General features: G+C 69.7%; 1 protein-coding gene across 1 annotated transcript; it reads right to left on the bottom strand.

Moving 5' to 3' along the window:
* Positions 1–225: 225 nt before the first annotated feature.
* Positions 226–13,584, bottom strand: CHID1 (chitinase domain containing 1). The gene is made up of 13 exons (XM_045821074.1): positions 13,459–13,584; positions 9,776–9,947; positions 9,222–9,371; positions 8,868–9,000; positions 8,054–8,098; positions 7,283–7,389; positions 6,938–6,999; positions 6,085–6,177; positions 4,140–4,241; positions 3,602–3,757; positions 766–846; positions 580–622; positions 226–404 (listed from the first exon to the last, which is right to left on the bottom strand). The coding sequence occupies exons 2-13, from the start codon at positions 9,884–9,886 to the stop codon at positions 306–308; spliced, it is 1,182 nt and encodes a 393-aa protein (XP_045677030.1). The 5' UTR covers positions 9,887–9,947; positions 13,459–13,584; the 3' UTR covers positions 226–305.
* Between the last annotated feature and the right edge of the window lie 1,406 nt (positions 13,585–14,990).

Here is a 14,990-nt window from a genome sequence, read left to right on the forward strand (position 1 = left end):
GCCCCTTGCTGCGGGGCCTGGTGGGCTTGGGAGCAGGTGAGAGGGTCCGTGTGGGCGGCGGGAGGACAAAGCGCAGCCCCGCTGCCAGGGGTCCGGGCACCGGAGAGCCGGGTCCTTCCAGAGCCTCCAAACCCAGGCCGGGCCCCAGGCCCCGTGGGGCGGGGACTGTGTCCTCGGGGTGCCCCGGGGCCTGGCCGTCCCACCCAAGGAGTGCGGCAGACACGGTTGGGAAGACGGAAGAGTCTGTATTTCGCACGCCACATGCCCCCCATCGCCTGGAAGTCGCGGCCGCCCTGCGGCCGGGCCTAGAGCAGGTCGTAGAAGTAGTCCAGGCCCTGGCCCAGCTCCCAGATGGACAGCCCGACGCCCAGCTCCCTGGCCAGCTCCAGCCGCACCTGCACGGACTGTGGGCAGAGAGCACCGTCGGCCTCCCCTCTCCCCTCCCCCAGCCCCGCAGCCCCAGCACCGCTCAGGGCCCAGGCCCTCGGCCCCGGGGGGCGGCAGGCCAGACCACGCACTGACCCCGCTGCCCGCCCCGCAGCCTCCCGGAGGGCAGGGTCACGGTGGGGACTCACGCACCTTCAGAGTCGGGTAGAAGAGGATGTGCCTCCCGCCTCGGCTTCTGCAAAGGACAGCGGAGCGCTGGCTTCCTGCCTCTGGCTCCCCAGGCCCGCCCCCCACAACCCAGGTCTCAGGTCTGGTTGGAGGAGCCACCCCCGCCCCCGCCCCCAGCCCCACCCGGCCCGGCCCGGGCAGCACACTCACTTCTTGTACTCGAAGAAGTGCTCTGCGGCCTGGCTGTCCCACACCATCCGGGGCCTGTGCTCCTTCAGCGTCTGGATGTACCTGGGGGGACCGGGGTGTGGGTGGGGGCACCCCAGCCCCCCAGGAGGTCTCGCTCAGGGCAGCCCGAACACCTCCCTGTGGCCGCCATGGATGGACGAGGCCACCCAGACACGGAGGCGAGAGGAGGGAGGCCCGGCTTCCTGCTCAGGCTCACGGGCCTCTTGACACGTGGTGGGGGCTCCCGGGGGCTCCCAGCCACACCTGTCGCCCCGCCCTGCGTGCCCTTCCCGGGGCAGTGACTGGTCAACCTGCGACGTCCCCGGCTGCGTGCAGCCCTGGCTGTGCGGGGGTCCTGTGGGGGCCGCAGCGCCCTCTCCAGGTGCATCTGGAGGGAGGGGACGTCCTCCTGACCCCACAGCTCTGCACCCACTCCACACAGACCCCTGGGGAGGCGGCCACATGATGGCCCAGGCTGCAGGACCGCTCTCCGGAGCCGCAGAGAGGAGCCCCGCCCCGAGTGCCAGGGTGGGCATGGCCCCCCCGGCCTAGGGAAGGGCGGGGCCAGGGCAGCTCCGGGGGCTCTCAGCCAGGCAGGGGACAGCCCCTGAAGTCCAGGGCACAGAGGTGGCCCCGGCCGCTCCAAAAGCCTTGAGCCAGCGCTGACTGCCTATCGGGGCACGGCCGGCCGCTCCGCCCAGGTCCCCTGGGCCCCCTGCAGGACCCACGTGGACGCCGACCCCCATCTGCCCTTGCAGGGCGGGAGCCATGGCCCTGCCAAGTCAGCACACTGCCCGCGCCGGCACTGACGGACTCCGGCCCCCAGGGAGGCCCTGCTCGGCTGCAGCGTCTGCTCCTGCCAAGGTGAGGCAGGGTGGGGGCAGGGCGGCTGGTCCCCGACCCGCAGCCAGCCCCGCCCCCAGCCCCAGTCTGCACCCCCTGCTCCCCTCAGACCCGCTGCGGCGGGTGCCTGCGAGGGGCACGTGCAGGGGGGCCAGCCGGTGTGTGCGCGTGAACAGTGCACACCCCTCAGCACGCACACGGGGGCACATGCACACACACACACACACACACACACCCCTTCACGATCAGAGCTCCCTCCTGCAGCCCCCAGGCCTCAGAACAGCCTGGGCCGAGGGCCTCCCGGGGCCTTTGCTCTCCTGACCCCACAAGTGGGGTCAGAGGTCAGGACACAGACACATACAGAGGAATCGTGGGGGGATGCCGGGAGGAGATGTCTGCCTACACACCCAGGAGAGAGGCCTCGGGGGGCCCAGCCCTGCGACACCCGGTCTCGGACTCCAGCCTCCCTGACAGGGACCTCGTCTGTCTGGGGTGTTTGTGCAGCAGCCCCAGCCGAGATGGGGGTCCTTCAAGGCCAGCGACCCCACGTCCACCCGCTGCAGGCCAGGGATGTGGGGACAGAGCAGGGCTGGGGGGGGTTGGGGGGCTGGGGGACAGGGGCCTTCCAGCTCAGGCTGCGGCAGGGGAGGGCAGTGCACGAAGCAGCCAGACGGACACGGCCCCCGACCACGGAGGGCCCCTGCCGACGGGGGCGGCAGAGCGGCAGCGGTCTCTGGACACACGGCTCGCCGGCAGGGCCGGGCCTGCGGACGGGCGGCGGCTCACCTGGTCTCCCGGGAACCAGTGGCACTGGCACCCAGGTCAGGCGCTGCCGGGGCAGAAAGGTGCTCCACCCAGAGCGCAGGCCCACGGGGGGCAGGGGACGGGACCACAGGAAGGGGCCGCCTCCGGCGGGACCTGAAGGTCCCACACAGCGCGGAGTTGACCGGAGATGCGGAAGGTGCGGGAAGACCGCCCCCAGCGCCGGGCCAGTGCCGACAGGAGAAGGCCTGGGGGGTCAAGAGCGGGTGACGTGGCAGGAAGTGGCCACGGACGTGAAGACAGGGACGAGGCCCAGAAAGCGCGTGGAGAGAAGGAGGCTCGGGAAGGCGCCGTGCGGGCCAGCGGGCTGGGGACAGACCCGCCACCCCGACCGGCACGCGCTCCAGGGCCTGCGGGGAGGACGGCAGGGCAGGGACAGGGAGGAAACACTCGGAGAAACTGGCACGACCTTTCTGAACCCGACACTTTGTCAGTGCACGGACCCACAGACGCGAAAAGCTCAACGCAAACCGATGCAGGAGGGACCCCCGTGCAGGCCCCGGCGGGCCGCGCCACGGCAGGGGCAGAGCTACGCAGCACGGGTCCCGCCGGACGCCGCGGCGGGAAGATGACCGAGCAACAGGCTGGAAGAACGGGGGAGAGCTGGCAACCCGGGACTCCCCACCCGGCAGACGGACCTTCCAGACAAGAAGCAGAATACAGCTCAACAGCCCTGACCCGCGTGGCTCAGCGGGCTGGGCGTCACCCTGCAAAGCTAAAGGTCGCCGGTTCGATTCCCAGTCGGAGTGCAGGCCTGGGCTGCCTGGGCTGCGGGTTGGAGGAGCAAAGGACCCACACCGGCACAGCCGCCCAGCGAGAAACGGAGAGGCGATCCTTCGCATGGAAGGAAGTCGGGGTCCACGGGACAAGAGCCTCCAGGACTGTGCGGGGTCCCGCCCAGGCCTGGCCCATGCCTGCTCACATCGTCACTGACCCGCCGACTGGAGGAAAGGCCGCAGGAGCCCCAGCTGGCGCAGTGCTGGCATGGCCCCCCGCCCACTGGCACCCAGCAAGCGGTCAGACCTGCCAGGGCTTCCCACTCGCTCTGTCCACCGCCTCCGGGAGACTCGCAGGCCCACCGGCGCGAGGGCCTACGGGGAGGGGACGGCACAGGAGGCTCCCCACCTGCGTGGCGGGGTTCCCCCCGGCTCACCTGGTCCCGACGACAGGCTCGCGGGCATCCTTGGAGGCCGAGTAGTCCATGCCGTAGAAGTTGAGCCCCAGGAGGATCTTGCTCCGCCACCTGGATTTGGGGTCCAGGACCTGGACGCAGGCTCGCACCCAGGACAGCGGTGCGTTGGGGCCCGGCCTGCAGGGCGACGGAGGGGTGGGCCGTCAGCGGCAGGCAGGGGCCTCGGACTGTCCGCCGTGAGCCCCCGGCCGGGGGCGGGGTCTGTGCAGGTCGGGGTAAGGAAGGGGGTCTCCCTCGTCCACCACACCTGTCCCACCGGGAGCAGCCCGGCTCGGGCCGAGGCCCGGGGATGGGGACAGGCAGCAGTGGGACACTGTCTCCCTGGCGACAGGGTGGGCCCACTGCTGGTGGTCGCCTCTCCCTGGAGGTGTGGCGCTCCCGCAGGGGCCGCCTGCTGCCACCACCCACGGGCCCCCGCCAGGAGAAAGCTGCGTAAGGCAGGGCCCACCTCGGGCCTCGGGGGGGACGGCAGCGGCCAGGGCCCGGCCCCCACACTCACTGCTGCGCGGTCGGGTAGTCGTAGGTCATGAGGCTGAACCCGTCCAGCACGGGGCCCAGCTGCTCCAGCTCCTTGTGCGTGAACATGCCCAGCTGGTCGGTCCTGCACGAGACAAGCACGGCCACGGGGCGCTTGCACAGCCCGCTGGCCCCTCGGTCGGCGCCCCCGGCCCACCCCCAGGCTCCGCTCCAGGAGGGCCTGGCAGCGACTCAGCTCTCGTCAGCGGGGACGAAGGCCGGCAGCTAGGTCAGTGCCGCGCTCCAGAAGTGGGGGTGGGGGCGGGGGCGGGGCGCAACAGGGTCCCCCAGGTCGTCTCTCGGGCCTCGTCCGCCCCAAGACACCCACCTCACTGCCCCCAGTTGCGTCTCACGTGGTGGACACCTCTTTCCTTCATCACCCTGACGTGCTAGGGACCCTACCTTGCCAGGTGACAAGCACCTCCCCTGTCCTTAACCCTCTGTAGCCCCAGAGGGCTCTACCCTCCCCCCAACCTCCCGCTCCCCGCCCCGCTCCAGGCTGCAACCCTGCCTATCAGGTGGGGAACCCCGAGTGTTGGCCCCTCCAGGCCGACTCCCCATCCACAGATGCTGGCCTCCGCCTCACCTGGCCTGTGGGTGCCACCTGCAAGGCAGCCCCCACAGCAGCCTGGTGGGGACCTAACCAGTGACAGGTGGAGGGCCTGCCCACCATCGGGGTGCCCACACCTGCTCCCCACCCTAGCCCCCCGCCAGCTGTTACCCCTCCCTGGCTGCTCCGCTAGGCATGAGCCCACCTGCCCCACGAGGGTCCAAGGGGACCAGCAGCTGCTGGCCATCAGCTTGCTGGGAGGGGCTGGCCTGGGGGACCCCGCCCGCAGCCCGGGTGGCCGTGGTCCCACTCCTGGCATCCCCAGACCACCTCTCGGGGGGAGCCTCCTCCTCGGGGGGCTGCAGGGTGAGGGGCCAGCTGACTCCAGCTCTCACCCACCTCTCGCCCCAGTGCCGGGAGCCAGGCACGAAGGCTCTGGGGCAGAGAGGGTGCCAGCTGGAAAGGGCCCTGCCGGGACCAGAGGCTGGCCCTCCGGGGGTGTCCACCTCCCGCCAACACACACCCACCGCCAGTCCGCCCCCCGCACCCGCTGGAAGCTGCGAGGCCGCGTGAGTGGAAGGCCCGTTCCAGGGCGGGGCTGCGGGCAGAGCCCCTGCCGGAGGAGCTGCCCCCGAAAACCCCCAGAAACCCCCAGGAAACCAGGAGAGTCAGGGCCTGGGGCGTCTGCCGCCTGCCTTCCCCCAGCTGCGGCCCACCCTTCCAGACAGGGAGGGGCGTCGGGCCGCAGGCTGCTGTCCAGGGTGTGCAAAGGGACCTCTGGTGATATGCGGTGGGCACTATGGGGCTGGGAGGGCGGCCGGCTGGCCAGGCACATCACCCCAGGAACGGCACCTGCTTTGAGGGGTGTCTCGACTGCTGGGGGGCCCGTGGGCCCCCCGGGAGCGTCAGCTGAGTCTGTTGTGTGGGCCTATTAAACGGCGAACACCCCGACACAGGTCACTGGCCCGAGGTGCCCTGCTCCAGCCTCCGCAGGGGCTGCAGGCCGGGTGGAGCCCCTGGCCAGCCTCTCTGGGCCTCTGGGGCCCCTCCCTGTCACTGCCCTGCCCTCGCCCCCCGGCCTGACCTGGGTCCTCACGATGTGCCCTGGCTGGGGGAGGGGGGACACGGCAGCTGGACTGCCTGGGCCCTGCCCCCTCCCCCCCATCCCACAGGCCCTGGCAGAGCACGTGAAGGGGGCTGGACCCCCGAGCTCCCGCGGCCCGGCAGGTGTAGACCTGGCCGTGGAGCCCCAGGGCCTCGTCCGAGAGCGAGTGGGACTTCGTCTAACAGGCCCCGCCCCTCAACATGGGGGCTTCTGACACGGCTTCATGTGCGTGGGTGCAGGGGGTCCCCAGCCCCGAGCGAGCGCAGCCCTTACCCAGGGGTGACGGCCGGCGGGATGACCAGGATGACCACCAGCCGGGCCTGGTGCAGCGCCTCGGCCATGTGGGTGAGCATGTGCACGAGACCCCTGTGGAGACACGGAGGAGGTCAGGCCGGGAGGTCAGGCCGGGTGGCCGGCCGGGACCCCGTCAGGCTGGCGCCCCTTCACCGCACTTCCTGCCCCGCGGGCACCGGACACTCGGCGGCCCCCACGCTGTCGGGAGTCCCTCCTGGGGCCCCAGGACCCCGCATGCACCGTCTCAGTGGGGCCGGGCCTCAGGGCAGAATCGCCTGCAGGCCTGGGGGTCCGGGCACAGGGAAGCAGGGGCCCCTTCACCCACCATGGGGGGCGGAGGGCCCTTGGCACACCTCCCTCTGGGCCTCAGTGGGGGGGGTCTCATTCCCCATTTCCTGCCCAGCTGCCCCAAGGGAGAGGCCTGGAGCCCAGCCCAGCGCCCCGGGGAGGCGGGCAGGAGGGGCGGGGCTCAGGCCTGGGGCCCCACGGGGATTCCTCCAGGCCTCAAGGGAGGGCCGGCCCATTCCACTCCAGACCCCACTGCCGCCCTCAGTGGTGGCCTGTAGGTGGCACCACCGCTCCGTGGAGCTGCGTCCCTCCCCACATCCCTGCCAACTGGGGGTGCTCCCTTCGGCAGGCGACTCTCGCCAGGCACTCTGGCCCTGGGGGGCGGGGCGGGGTGCAGCTGAGAGCGCACAGGGAAGGGTGGACACAGAACTCGAGGGCTGGGCGGCCAGGCCAGCCCCTCCCCAGGTCCCCAGGAGGCTCTGGGGCCCGGCAGTGCCTCCTGCCGGTGTGCCGGCCCGCCCCCGGCCCGCCCGAGCCCACTCACACGCGCTCCTGGCTCAGCAGCTGGCTCCAGGCCTCCACCACAAAGCCGTCGAAGTGCTGGCTCTGAAAGGGCCAGGCAGGCGGCCGGTCAGAGGGAGGGCTGGACGGCGGACTCCCTCGCCCTTCCAGGAAGGTCATGCCGCAGGCACGAAGTGCCTCTCTGAGTAGGGTGGCGGGGGTCCCCTCGGGAGCCAGAGGCAGAATGAGTGGCCAGGACTCCCCAACTCCTGGGGCCCCAGGGGTGCCCCCACCTGCAGCCCCACACTGGACAGCTGGGCGTCACCCTCGGCAGGGCCCCAGCCCTGGGGACCCCTGCGGGTGTTGCCTGTGGAGTGCCAGGCCTCACCTTGGCGACCTGGACCACGGTCTTGCTGAGCTCCTCTATCTCGTCCTCGCTGTCCCAGACGCTCCGGAAGTCCTCGTGAGTCCAGTCCTCAAACAGCAGCCGAGGGACTGGGGGACAGGCCCGCGCAGGCACTGTGACCCTCCTGGGCTCCGCTCCACCCACGAGGCGCCGTCAGCCCCCAGAGCAGAGTGACCACACAGCCGGGCACCTGGTGCGGTCACCCCAGCAACCCACAGCCCGGAGAGGGAGGGCCCCAGCCGGTTGGGGAAGGACAGAGGCGCTGACCCGTCTGCCCTCACACGCTGGTCCCGGCTGCCCGGCGTCCGCTGGACCACCTTCCTCCCAGACCCGCTCTAGGAGGTCTGTTCTAGGACCCTCCCTGGCGGCCCCCCCCAGCCCCTGCTGACCCCTCTGCACTTTGGGACACTGCCCTCCCTCGCCGCTGGGAGCTGCAGGGTGGGCAGGGCTGGCGTCCCTCTCAGAATCGGCCCTCAGGCCCTCAATAAAGGCTCGCCAGGTGGCTGAAGAAACTGGGGAAGGGGGCACTGGCCTGGGTGGGCGGGAGGGCCGGAGGGCCCTGGCTGGACCAAGGGCCACGAGTGCCAGGCTGGGGGCTGGCTGCCCCTCTGCACCGTCTCGGAGCTACCCGTGGGCACGGAGAGCACCCCGGGGCCCCTCACCCTCGCACGGGGAGGCCACAGCAGCCAGGGCCTCCGACCCTCGTGCGGCCCAAGGCCTGGCCGCCCCGACCGCCCGACGCCCTGGACTCACCTATGCGCAGCCCCTTGGCCTGCTTCCTGACGGCACGCATCCACCCTGTGGGCGGGAAGAGGACACTCGGATCGGGAACGCAGGTCCTCACTCATCTCGGGGGGACACGCTCGGCAGGAGAGCGAAGGGCAGGCCGGTGGAGAGGGTCCGGGGCCAGAGGGCCCCGCAGAGCGGCCTGGGCCGGGGCGGCTCCGACCCTGGCCTCCTGATGTCGGGGAGCTGCTCTGGGACTCGAAACTTTACAGCCGGCTGACACCTGTGTCCTCTCAGGACCCCACAGGGGGACAGCCACGTAAACCTGGGCACAGGCCCAGAGGAGACGCTGTCGGGACGGCCGGGTTTTCGCTCCACTCCTCCCTGGACCTGCCTCGCCTGGTTCTGTGACGGCCACGGCGGTGAGTGGGCCAGACGCATGCCCAGGGAGGCAGAGCGAGTCTTCGGGGCAGCCACCTCCTTGGGGAGGGCCCCGCCCTGCCGTCTCCCGGCCGGCGGCGCCGCGAGGGCCCCCGCACAGCCCCGGGCCGAACGGAGAGGACCCCTGTGCTGGCTCTGCGTCTGGCTGCGGACACTGGCGGCCTCCTCCCTGTGCCCGTTGCTCTCAGAGACACTGCGCAGTGCAGCCCTTCCCCAGAGCCCCCTCCGGGACGGCGCGGGTGAGCTGCCGAGGGCAGCTGACGGGGGTGCAGGCCGGCGCGGGCCGTGGCCACGCTCACACACACACACTCAGACACTCCCACCCGTCCTCCGACACGCTCACACTCTCACACCACCCCACCAGGCCTGGGGACGCGCCGACAGGCGGCGAGGTGCGAACCTTGGTCCACGTCGTGAAGGCCCGTGACCTCGAACATCTCGCGGCCACGCCGCTTCAGCTGCAGCCACACGGGCGAGATCTGCGTGAACTTGCCCCCGAAGACCTTGGCCACGTCGTAGCCGTGGCTGTTCCACTGGCAGAGGGCAGAGGCCAGGTGAGCCCACGTGCAGCCGGGGCCGCGGGCTCAGGCACTGCCCCTGGACGGGGGCACCGCGGGCCCGGCTGCACCAGGCGGGCGAGCCCCAGAGGACCTCCCCACCGTGGCGGTCGCCTGGGGAGGTGAGGCTGCAGACCCCAGGCGCCACCGTGCCCTTGGGACCAGCCCGCTCCCCCCCACCCCCAGGCCCCGCTCACTGGGGTGACGTAGCCCAGGACGTCCCCGGCAAAGTGCCGCTCCCGGGCCTTCGCTGCGCAGTAGCTGCGATGCTCGAGCACCACGTCCTCGGCTCGGGGGTCTGTGACCACCAGGCCCCGGTCCTGCACGGGCGTCTCTGAGAACTGGGTCTGCAACGACAGGCACAGGGAGCAGGCTGCCGGTGTCCGCGGCCGGAGGCAGAGCCGGCGCAGGGGTCCTCTCTGTTCAGCTGGGGGCTGTGCAGGGCCCTCATGGCACCGCTGGCCAGGAAACGGCAGGGCGGGGCCCTCCCCGAGGAGCTGGCCACCCCCGAAGACACGCTCTGCCTCCCGGGGCACCTCTGGCCCACGTGCCCTGTGGCCGGCACAGAACTCCTCGAGGTGGGATGAGAGCCGGTGTCGAAAGAAGCCACGGAAAGCAGGTCACCCGAGAAGCCGGGGCCGGGGCCCCAGCCTGCCAGCTCAGAGGCCGCATGAGCAGGGGGCCCCAGTGGGCAGGAGGAAGGTGCGACAGCAACAGGTCAGCCCTTCGGCCAGCCCCGGACGACCCTGACCTTCTCCAGCAGTGTCTTGGAGGCGGACTTCTTGGCGTCCGACTTCGACAGGGTGGCGTGAGCGGGGCCGCAGGCCAGAGCGAGCCAGAGCACGCGCAGGAGCACCTTCATGGCGGGCGGGCGGGCCGCAGGCGGGTGGTCACGGGCGGGCTCCAACCTCAGGGTCCGGGGCCTGCAGGGAGGGCAGAGCTGTGGAGGCCACCAGCAGCGTGGGGCGCCCCCTCTGGCCACTGGGGTCCTTGTCTGAGTGGAACCTGGGGGCTGGCGGCACCAGCCCAGAACACAGCCCTGCTCTGGACCAGCCCCAGCAGCCCAGTCCGGCTCCCAGCAGGGCGGCCCCTGGTTTCTCTCCCAAGAGCAGGAAGGGGCTTCCTGGCCTCCCCTGCGACCCCAGGGCCGCGCTGACCACTGCCAGCCCGCCAGAAGGACCCGGGCTCTCCCTTCCCCAACAGACCCAAGGATGGCCCGGCCCGAGGGCTCCCCTGCAGTGAGGGGGGGGGTGAGGGAGACAGGAGAGGACCCAAGTGAGGACCCGCTGCTGGGGCCGAGGCGCCCGAGGCGCCCGAGGGAAGCACCGACAGAGCTTACTCTGCCACGCAATGCTTTCGTTCAGAAAACAGAGCTACTGCAAAGAATACATCCCAGAAAGAGCACGCAGAGCAGACTCGGCAGTGCGTGGCCACGCACTGCCTGTGCCCGGCGCGCCGAGAACCCTCGTGAATCAAGAAAAGAGACTCCAGTGAAAGGTGCCCCACTGCAAACTGAGCTAGGGATGCGAAGAGGGGTGACACACGGACAGCCCGAGCCCCAGAGGCGGCACCTCGGCCGCCCCACAAACCGGAGGAGTGGACGCGGAGGTGAGATGGCATCTCCACCCACGTCAGAGACAGGACCCGAGAGACGGATGCAAGCCTGGAGTCCCCTGCCCCCCGGGCAGCACCTTCCCTAAGCTGCTTCTCGGAGTTCAAGTCAGAGAAACCCTCTGGGGGACAACCCACCCACAAGTATTCTCCTCCCCAGCCCATCTCCTCTTGCACGAATCCCACTTTTTGGACCGTCCGCACCCACGCAGCAAACACGCAGGAAGATGTCTGTGGCCGAGGAGGGCCCGCGCCTCCTCCCACGGGGACAGGGACGGGCACTGGAGGCGGCAGGACGCACGAGCTGTGAGTGGCTGGTGCCAACGTCAGGAAACGCCCTGGCTTTATGTAACCCCCCGCCCCAGTTCGCCCAGAGAAAACAGCACAGAAGGGGGGATGCCGAATGACCCCGAGCGACCCCGAGTGAGCTGTCAGACCCGGGGGTCGTGCCGGGCTCTCTGTGGGCTCCCACGCATCTTCTGCCTGCCCACCCTGGGCTTCGACTGCTGGTGCGGATGTTTTTAGACCCCTCCCCCTATTCCACCTCCTCGTCTCTCCCTCGGGGCACCCAAGCAACAAGCTCCGCAGCCTGGCTGTCCTCCTGGAGGAGACCTGGACGTGCAGGTGTGAAGGGCGAGTCGGCCAGCAGCGAGGCTGGCCTTCCTGGGCCCAGCCCCAGGTCTGGGAAGGGCCCTGAGGCTGGGGGACTCTGGCCACGGCAGGGGGTGGCCTCCCCGAATCATCCCTTGCTTCCCTGGTCAGGCTGAAACTGCAGCCGCCGAGCTGTGAGGGGCCAGCTCGGGAGAGACCCAAACGACGCACTCCCACACGCGGCCAAACGGAGCGCTGTGCCCACGAGAGGGACCTGCTGGCAGGAGCCACGAGAAGCGGTGGGAGGGGGCCTCCTCTGCCAGCTGCCCTCCATGACTGCAGGCCTCTCCTCAGCTCTGCGGTGCAGGCTTGGGTCATGGGGGATGGGAAAGAAGGAGAAATGAAGCTGAAGGTGCCCACACAGCAGTGACCTGGGGGCTCGACGGTGCCCTGCCCTTCCCCCCGAGGGCCACACCTGCCGCCCCACCTGCTGTCCTCACACAGGTGAACAGAGACCCCTCTGCCTGACCCTTGATCTGTGACCTCATGCCATCGGGAAGGGAAGAAGAAGAAAGGGTGGAGATGGGGTCAATCTGGAGGAACACAGGCGCTCCTGGCTTCTGTGCCTGAAGGAGGAGCTACGGGAGGAGGACCAGACTGAGCTTGAGGCCCCTGCGCTGACCATCCTCCCCTGCGCCCAGATGAGGGGGGACAGCTCTGCGGTGAGCAGGCGGCAGGGGGCAGCACTTGGGATTGCTGGGCTGCTCCCTGACCAGCAGGAGACTTCCCAGACCGACGGCCTAGCTGGCACTGGGTGGTGGGGACCCAGCGTGTGGGCTGCCTGGTGTGCACTGTGGGGAGCCGCCCGCCCCCACCCGCTTCTCTGCCCAAGGCATCATGGTCCTGCCGGAGCTGACTGCTGGGCTCACGCATCCTGTTCTTAGGTCAGAACGTGTCTCCCCGCCCCGTGACCTCCTCTGTGTGGAATGGCCCCAGAAGAGAGTGTGGTGTGTGGTGACCACGTGGGCTTGCGGTCACCCAGAGTTGTAACACACCCAAACCACAGGGCTGCTGGAGGCGGGGCCTCAGACCCGTGGCGGCCAGGAGCCCACCATCTGAGGCTCCAAGCTCCTGGGACGATCGGTTCAGCCGTGTGACCAAAGGACAGCGAGTTCCCGCGGTGATGTTCAAGTGTTTTTATCGAAACCCACAGTAGGAGTGCCGACCACAGCCTGGTTCACGCGTCCACACACAGAGTGCATGTGTGTGCGTGTACCAGGAAGGCGCTGCGCAGAGCCCCTGCTCTGTGATGCACTCTGACCGTTTCTCTTCTACGGCACTTTCAGACACTCGCTTTCCCCAGTCCGGTTGGTCTCGCCACTCAGTGATGTGCCCCGAGCGTCTGTCACTGCCACCAGCCTGGACCCTGAGACGACTCTGCCCTTAGCAGAACGGCAAGTGTGATGTCGTTCATCCCAGTTCATCCCAGCTCTCGTCTTTGAGCGCAAATTCTGGAGCCACCTGGGTGCCCGCAGGGAGGGGTGAAGGCGCGCGGAGGCAGGGCGGCAGCCGGCCGGGACGTTTATGACCGCGGGCTGCAGCGGACGGCTCTCCACACCCGGGCAGGTCCTGTTGTCATGCCCGCAGGCTGAGCAGGCGGGCGGAGGACGCGTGGCCACTGCGCTAACCACAGGGCGATGGAAAGAGGAGTCCAGCAGAGGTCCGGCTATGCCACCAACCACTGTCCCCCGACCCCTCTGGGCTCAGCTCTGGTGACCTGGGAAACGGGGGGCGGCGAGTCATCCTCCGGTGTGCAAGATCTACCCTTTCAAGGCTGAGTGAGGGCTGAGCGAGGTGTGGTCCCGCCCAGTGCACCCCAAGCTGCACGGGGACCCTAGCCCCCGGGGACAGGGCGGCCGCCACCCTCCCGGTCTCACCAGCCGCTGACAGACAACTGTCACTCTAGGCCGTGCTGCTCCCACTCAGGGTCTTATTCGCACACGCTCGTTCGCACGGGTCCACGCTCGAGGAGCTGCGGCTCGCGTCCGCGCCCGCACGCCGCCCACGTCCTCCTGCACAGACAGCCCTCCCGTCCATGCCCGCGGTCACACCGCTCGGCTTCCTGCCGCCGCGCGCCCACTGCACGGAAAAGGGTTGAAGCCATGCGCGGAGGGGGCGCAACGCCGAGACGCAGGCGCCGACACCACCCCGGCCGGCCGCCGCGGGGCTCACCTTCATGTCCCGGTGGCCGGCAGGACCACTCCAGCGCACTGTCGGAAGACGCTCGCCAGCGCCGCCGGAAGTCCCGCCCCAGGGCGCCCGCGCCTGTCTTGCCCGAGCTACACCAGTTCCGCGTCGCCGCCACGCGCACAGCACGCAGGGGCGGGGCCGAGGGGAGGAGCCTGACATAAGGCGGGGCCTGGAGTAGGGGCGAGGGGCGGGGCCTAGGGGAGGAGCCAGAATGGGGGCGGGGTCAGGCTACGGGCCGGGAGTGGAGCCAAGGGGCTGGACCCAGGAGAATCAAAGGCCCCTCGGGGGCTGGACTCGGAGGCGGCAGGGGGCCCCGGGGGCTGGAGGGCGGGGCAGCTAGGCGGCGCGCGGACCACGCGTCCTCTGTGGTGTGTTGAGTGCCGCTGTGCCGCGCGTTCCGCGGGACTCAGGCTCTCCCGGGAGCAGGACAGCCTTGCTGGGTGGAGGCGGGGTTCCCGGGGTGTCGCGGTCTCCTCGTGGGCACCAGGGCATGTGCGGGAGGGGTGGTTCCTGGCCTCTCCAGCGCACGCCCTCCTTGGAAGCCTGGGCGCCTTGTGGGACCTCAGGGCTGCAACCACATGTGGCCACCAGGGAGCGCCTAAGGCTCCAGATCCTCAGCCTAGTTTGGGCGCGTGGCCGAGGGGACCGCGCGGGACCGACCTCACCGGCTTCCAAGTTCTTCTGTCTTGGACACGGAAATCGCCTCTCCAGGCTTTCTTCCTACCCCCCGAGTGGCCGCCCCCCCTAGCCTAGCCCTCCTGCGCCATCCCCCACATCTCCCTGGGTGAGAGGGCAACTCAGCCCTCGGCTTGGGTCACCAACCATGGGCTAGTGGTGCCCACGTGGTACCTGGAGCAGGGCATGAAAACCCCACGTGCCCAAGACCCGGCGCTGTACCTGTGTTCGCCTCCAGTAACAATGACACCTTCTTGCAAGTGGGAACAGGACCCCTCTCAGCCCCGAGCAAGAGCAGTGGAGTTTCTGGGATGGCACACGTGGCCAGCGGTTTCATTCACTTGGTGTAAGTGGGCAGATCCCCCACCCATCCCTCACCGGTTCCAGCAGTTTCCTGCTGAAAACCACAGAGCCGGTCCGCACCCTGGCCCTGCCCCACTATTGCCCGGGCTACTGCTCAGCTGTTTCCTCTTTTCCGCTGCTTGACAGGCTTCTCCTCGAACCGAACTTTGTTCTCTTTCTTCCTAACCGTGTCTTCTTCTTTCTCTTCCCCGACTTTCCTGCCGGTCTTCCCAGAGCGTGGGTGGGGCTGGTGTGTGTGCTGGTGCATGTCGTGCACCAACTGCCAGGTGTCACCGGGCAGCTCTGTGCTTCTGGCACCCAGCTCAGCTCTGAGGCCCAGCCTTTGGGGTAGTGACCTCAAGGCGGGCAGAGTTCTGGAACGGGTCCCAGGAGGCTGTGTTGGGTGCTCTGCCAAACTGCGCAGCCCTGTGGGTGCCAGGGAGACCCCAGCAAGATCACCGATCTCTCAGTGAGAAAGGCACCAGTCACCTCAGGGT

This window comes from Phyllostomus hastatus, unplaced genomic scaffold, assembly GCF_019186645.2.
Source record: "Phyllostomus hastatus isolate PE091 unplaced genomic scaffold, TTU_PhHast_1.1 phas_scaffold_443, whole genome shotgun sequence".
Taxonomy (NCBI): Eukaryota; Metazoa; Chordata; class Mammalia; order Chiroptera; family Phyllostomidae; genus Phyllostomus; species Phyllostomus hastatus.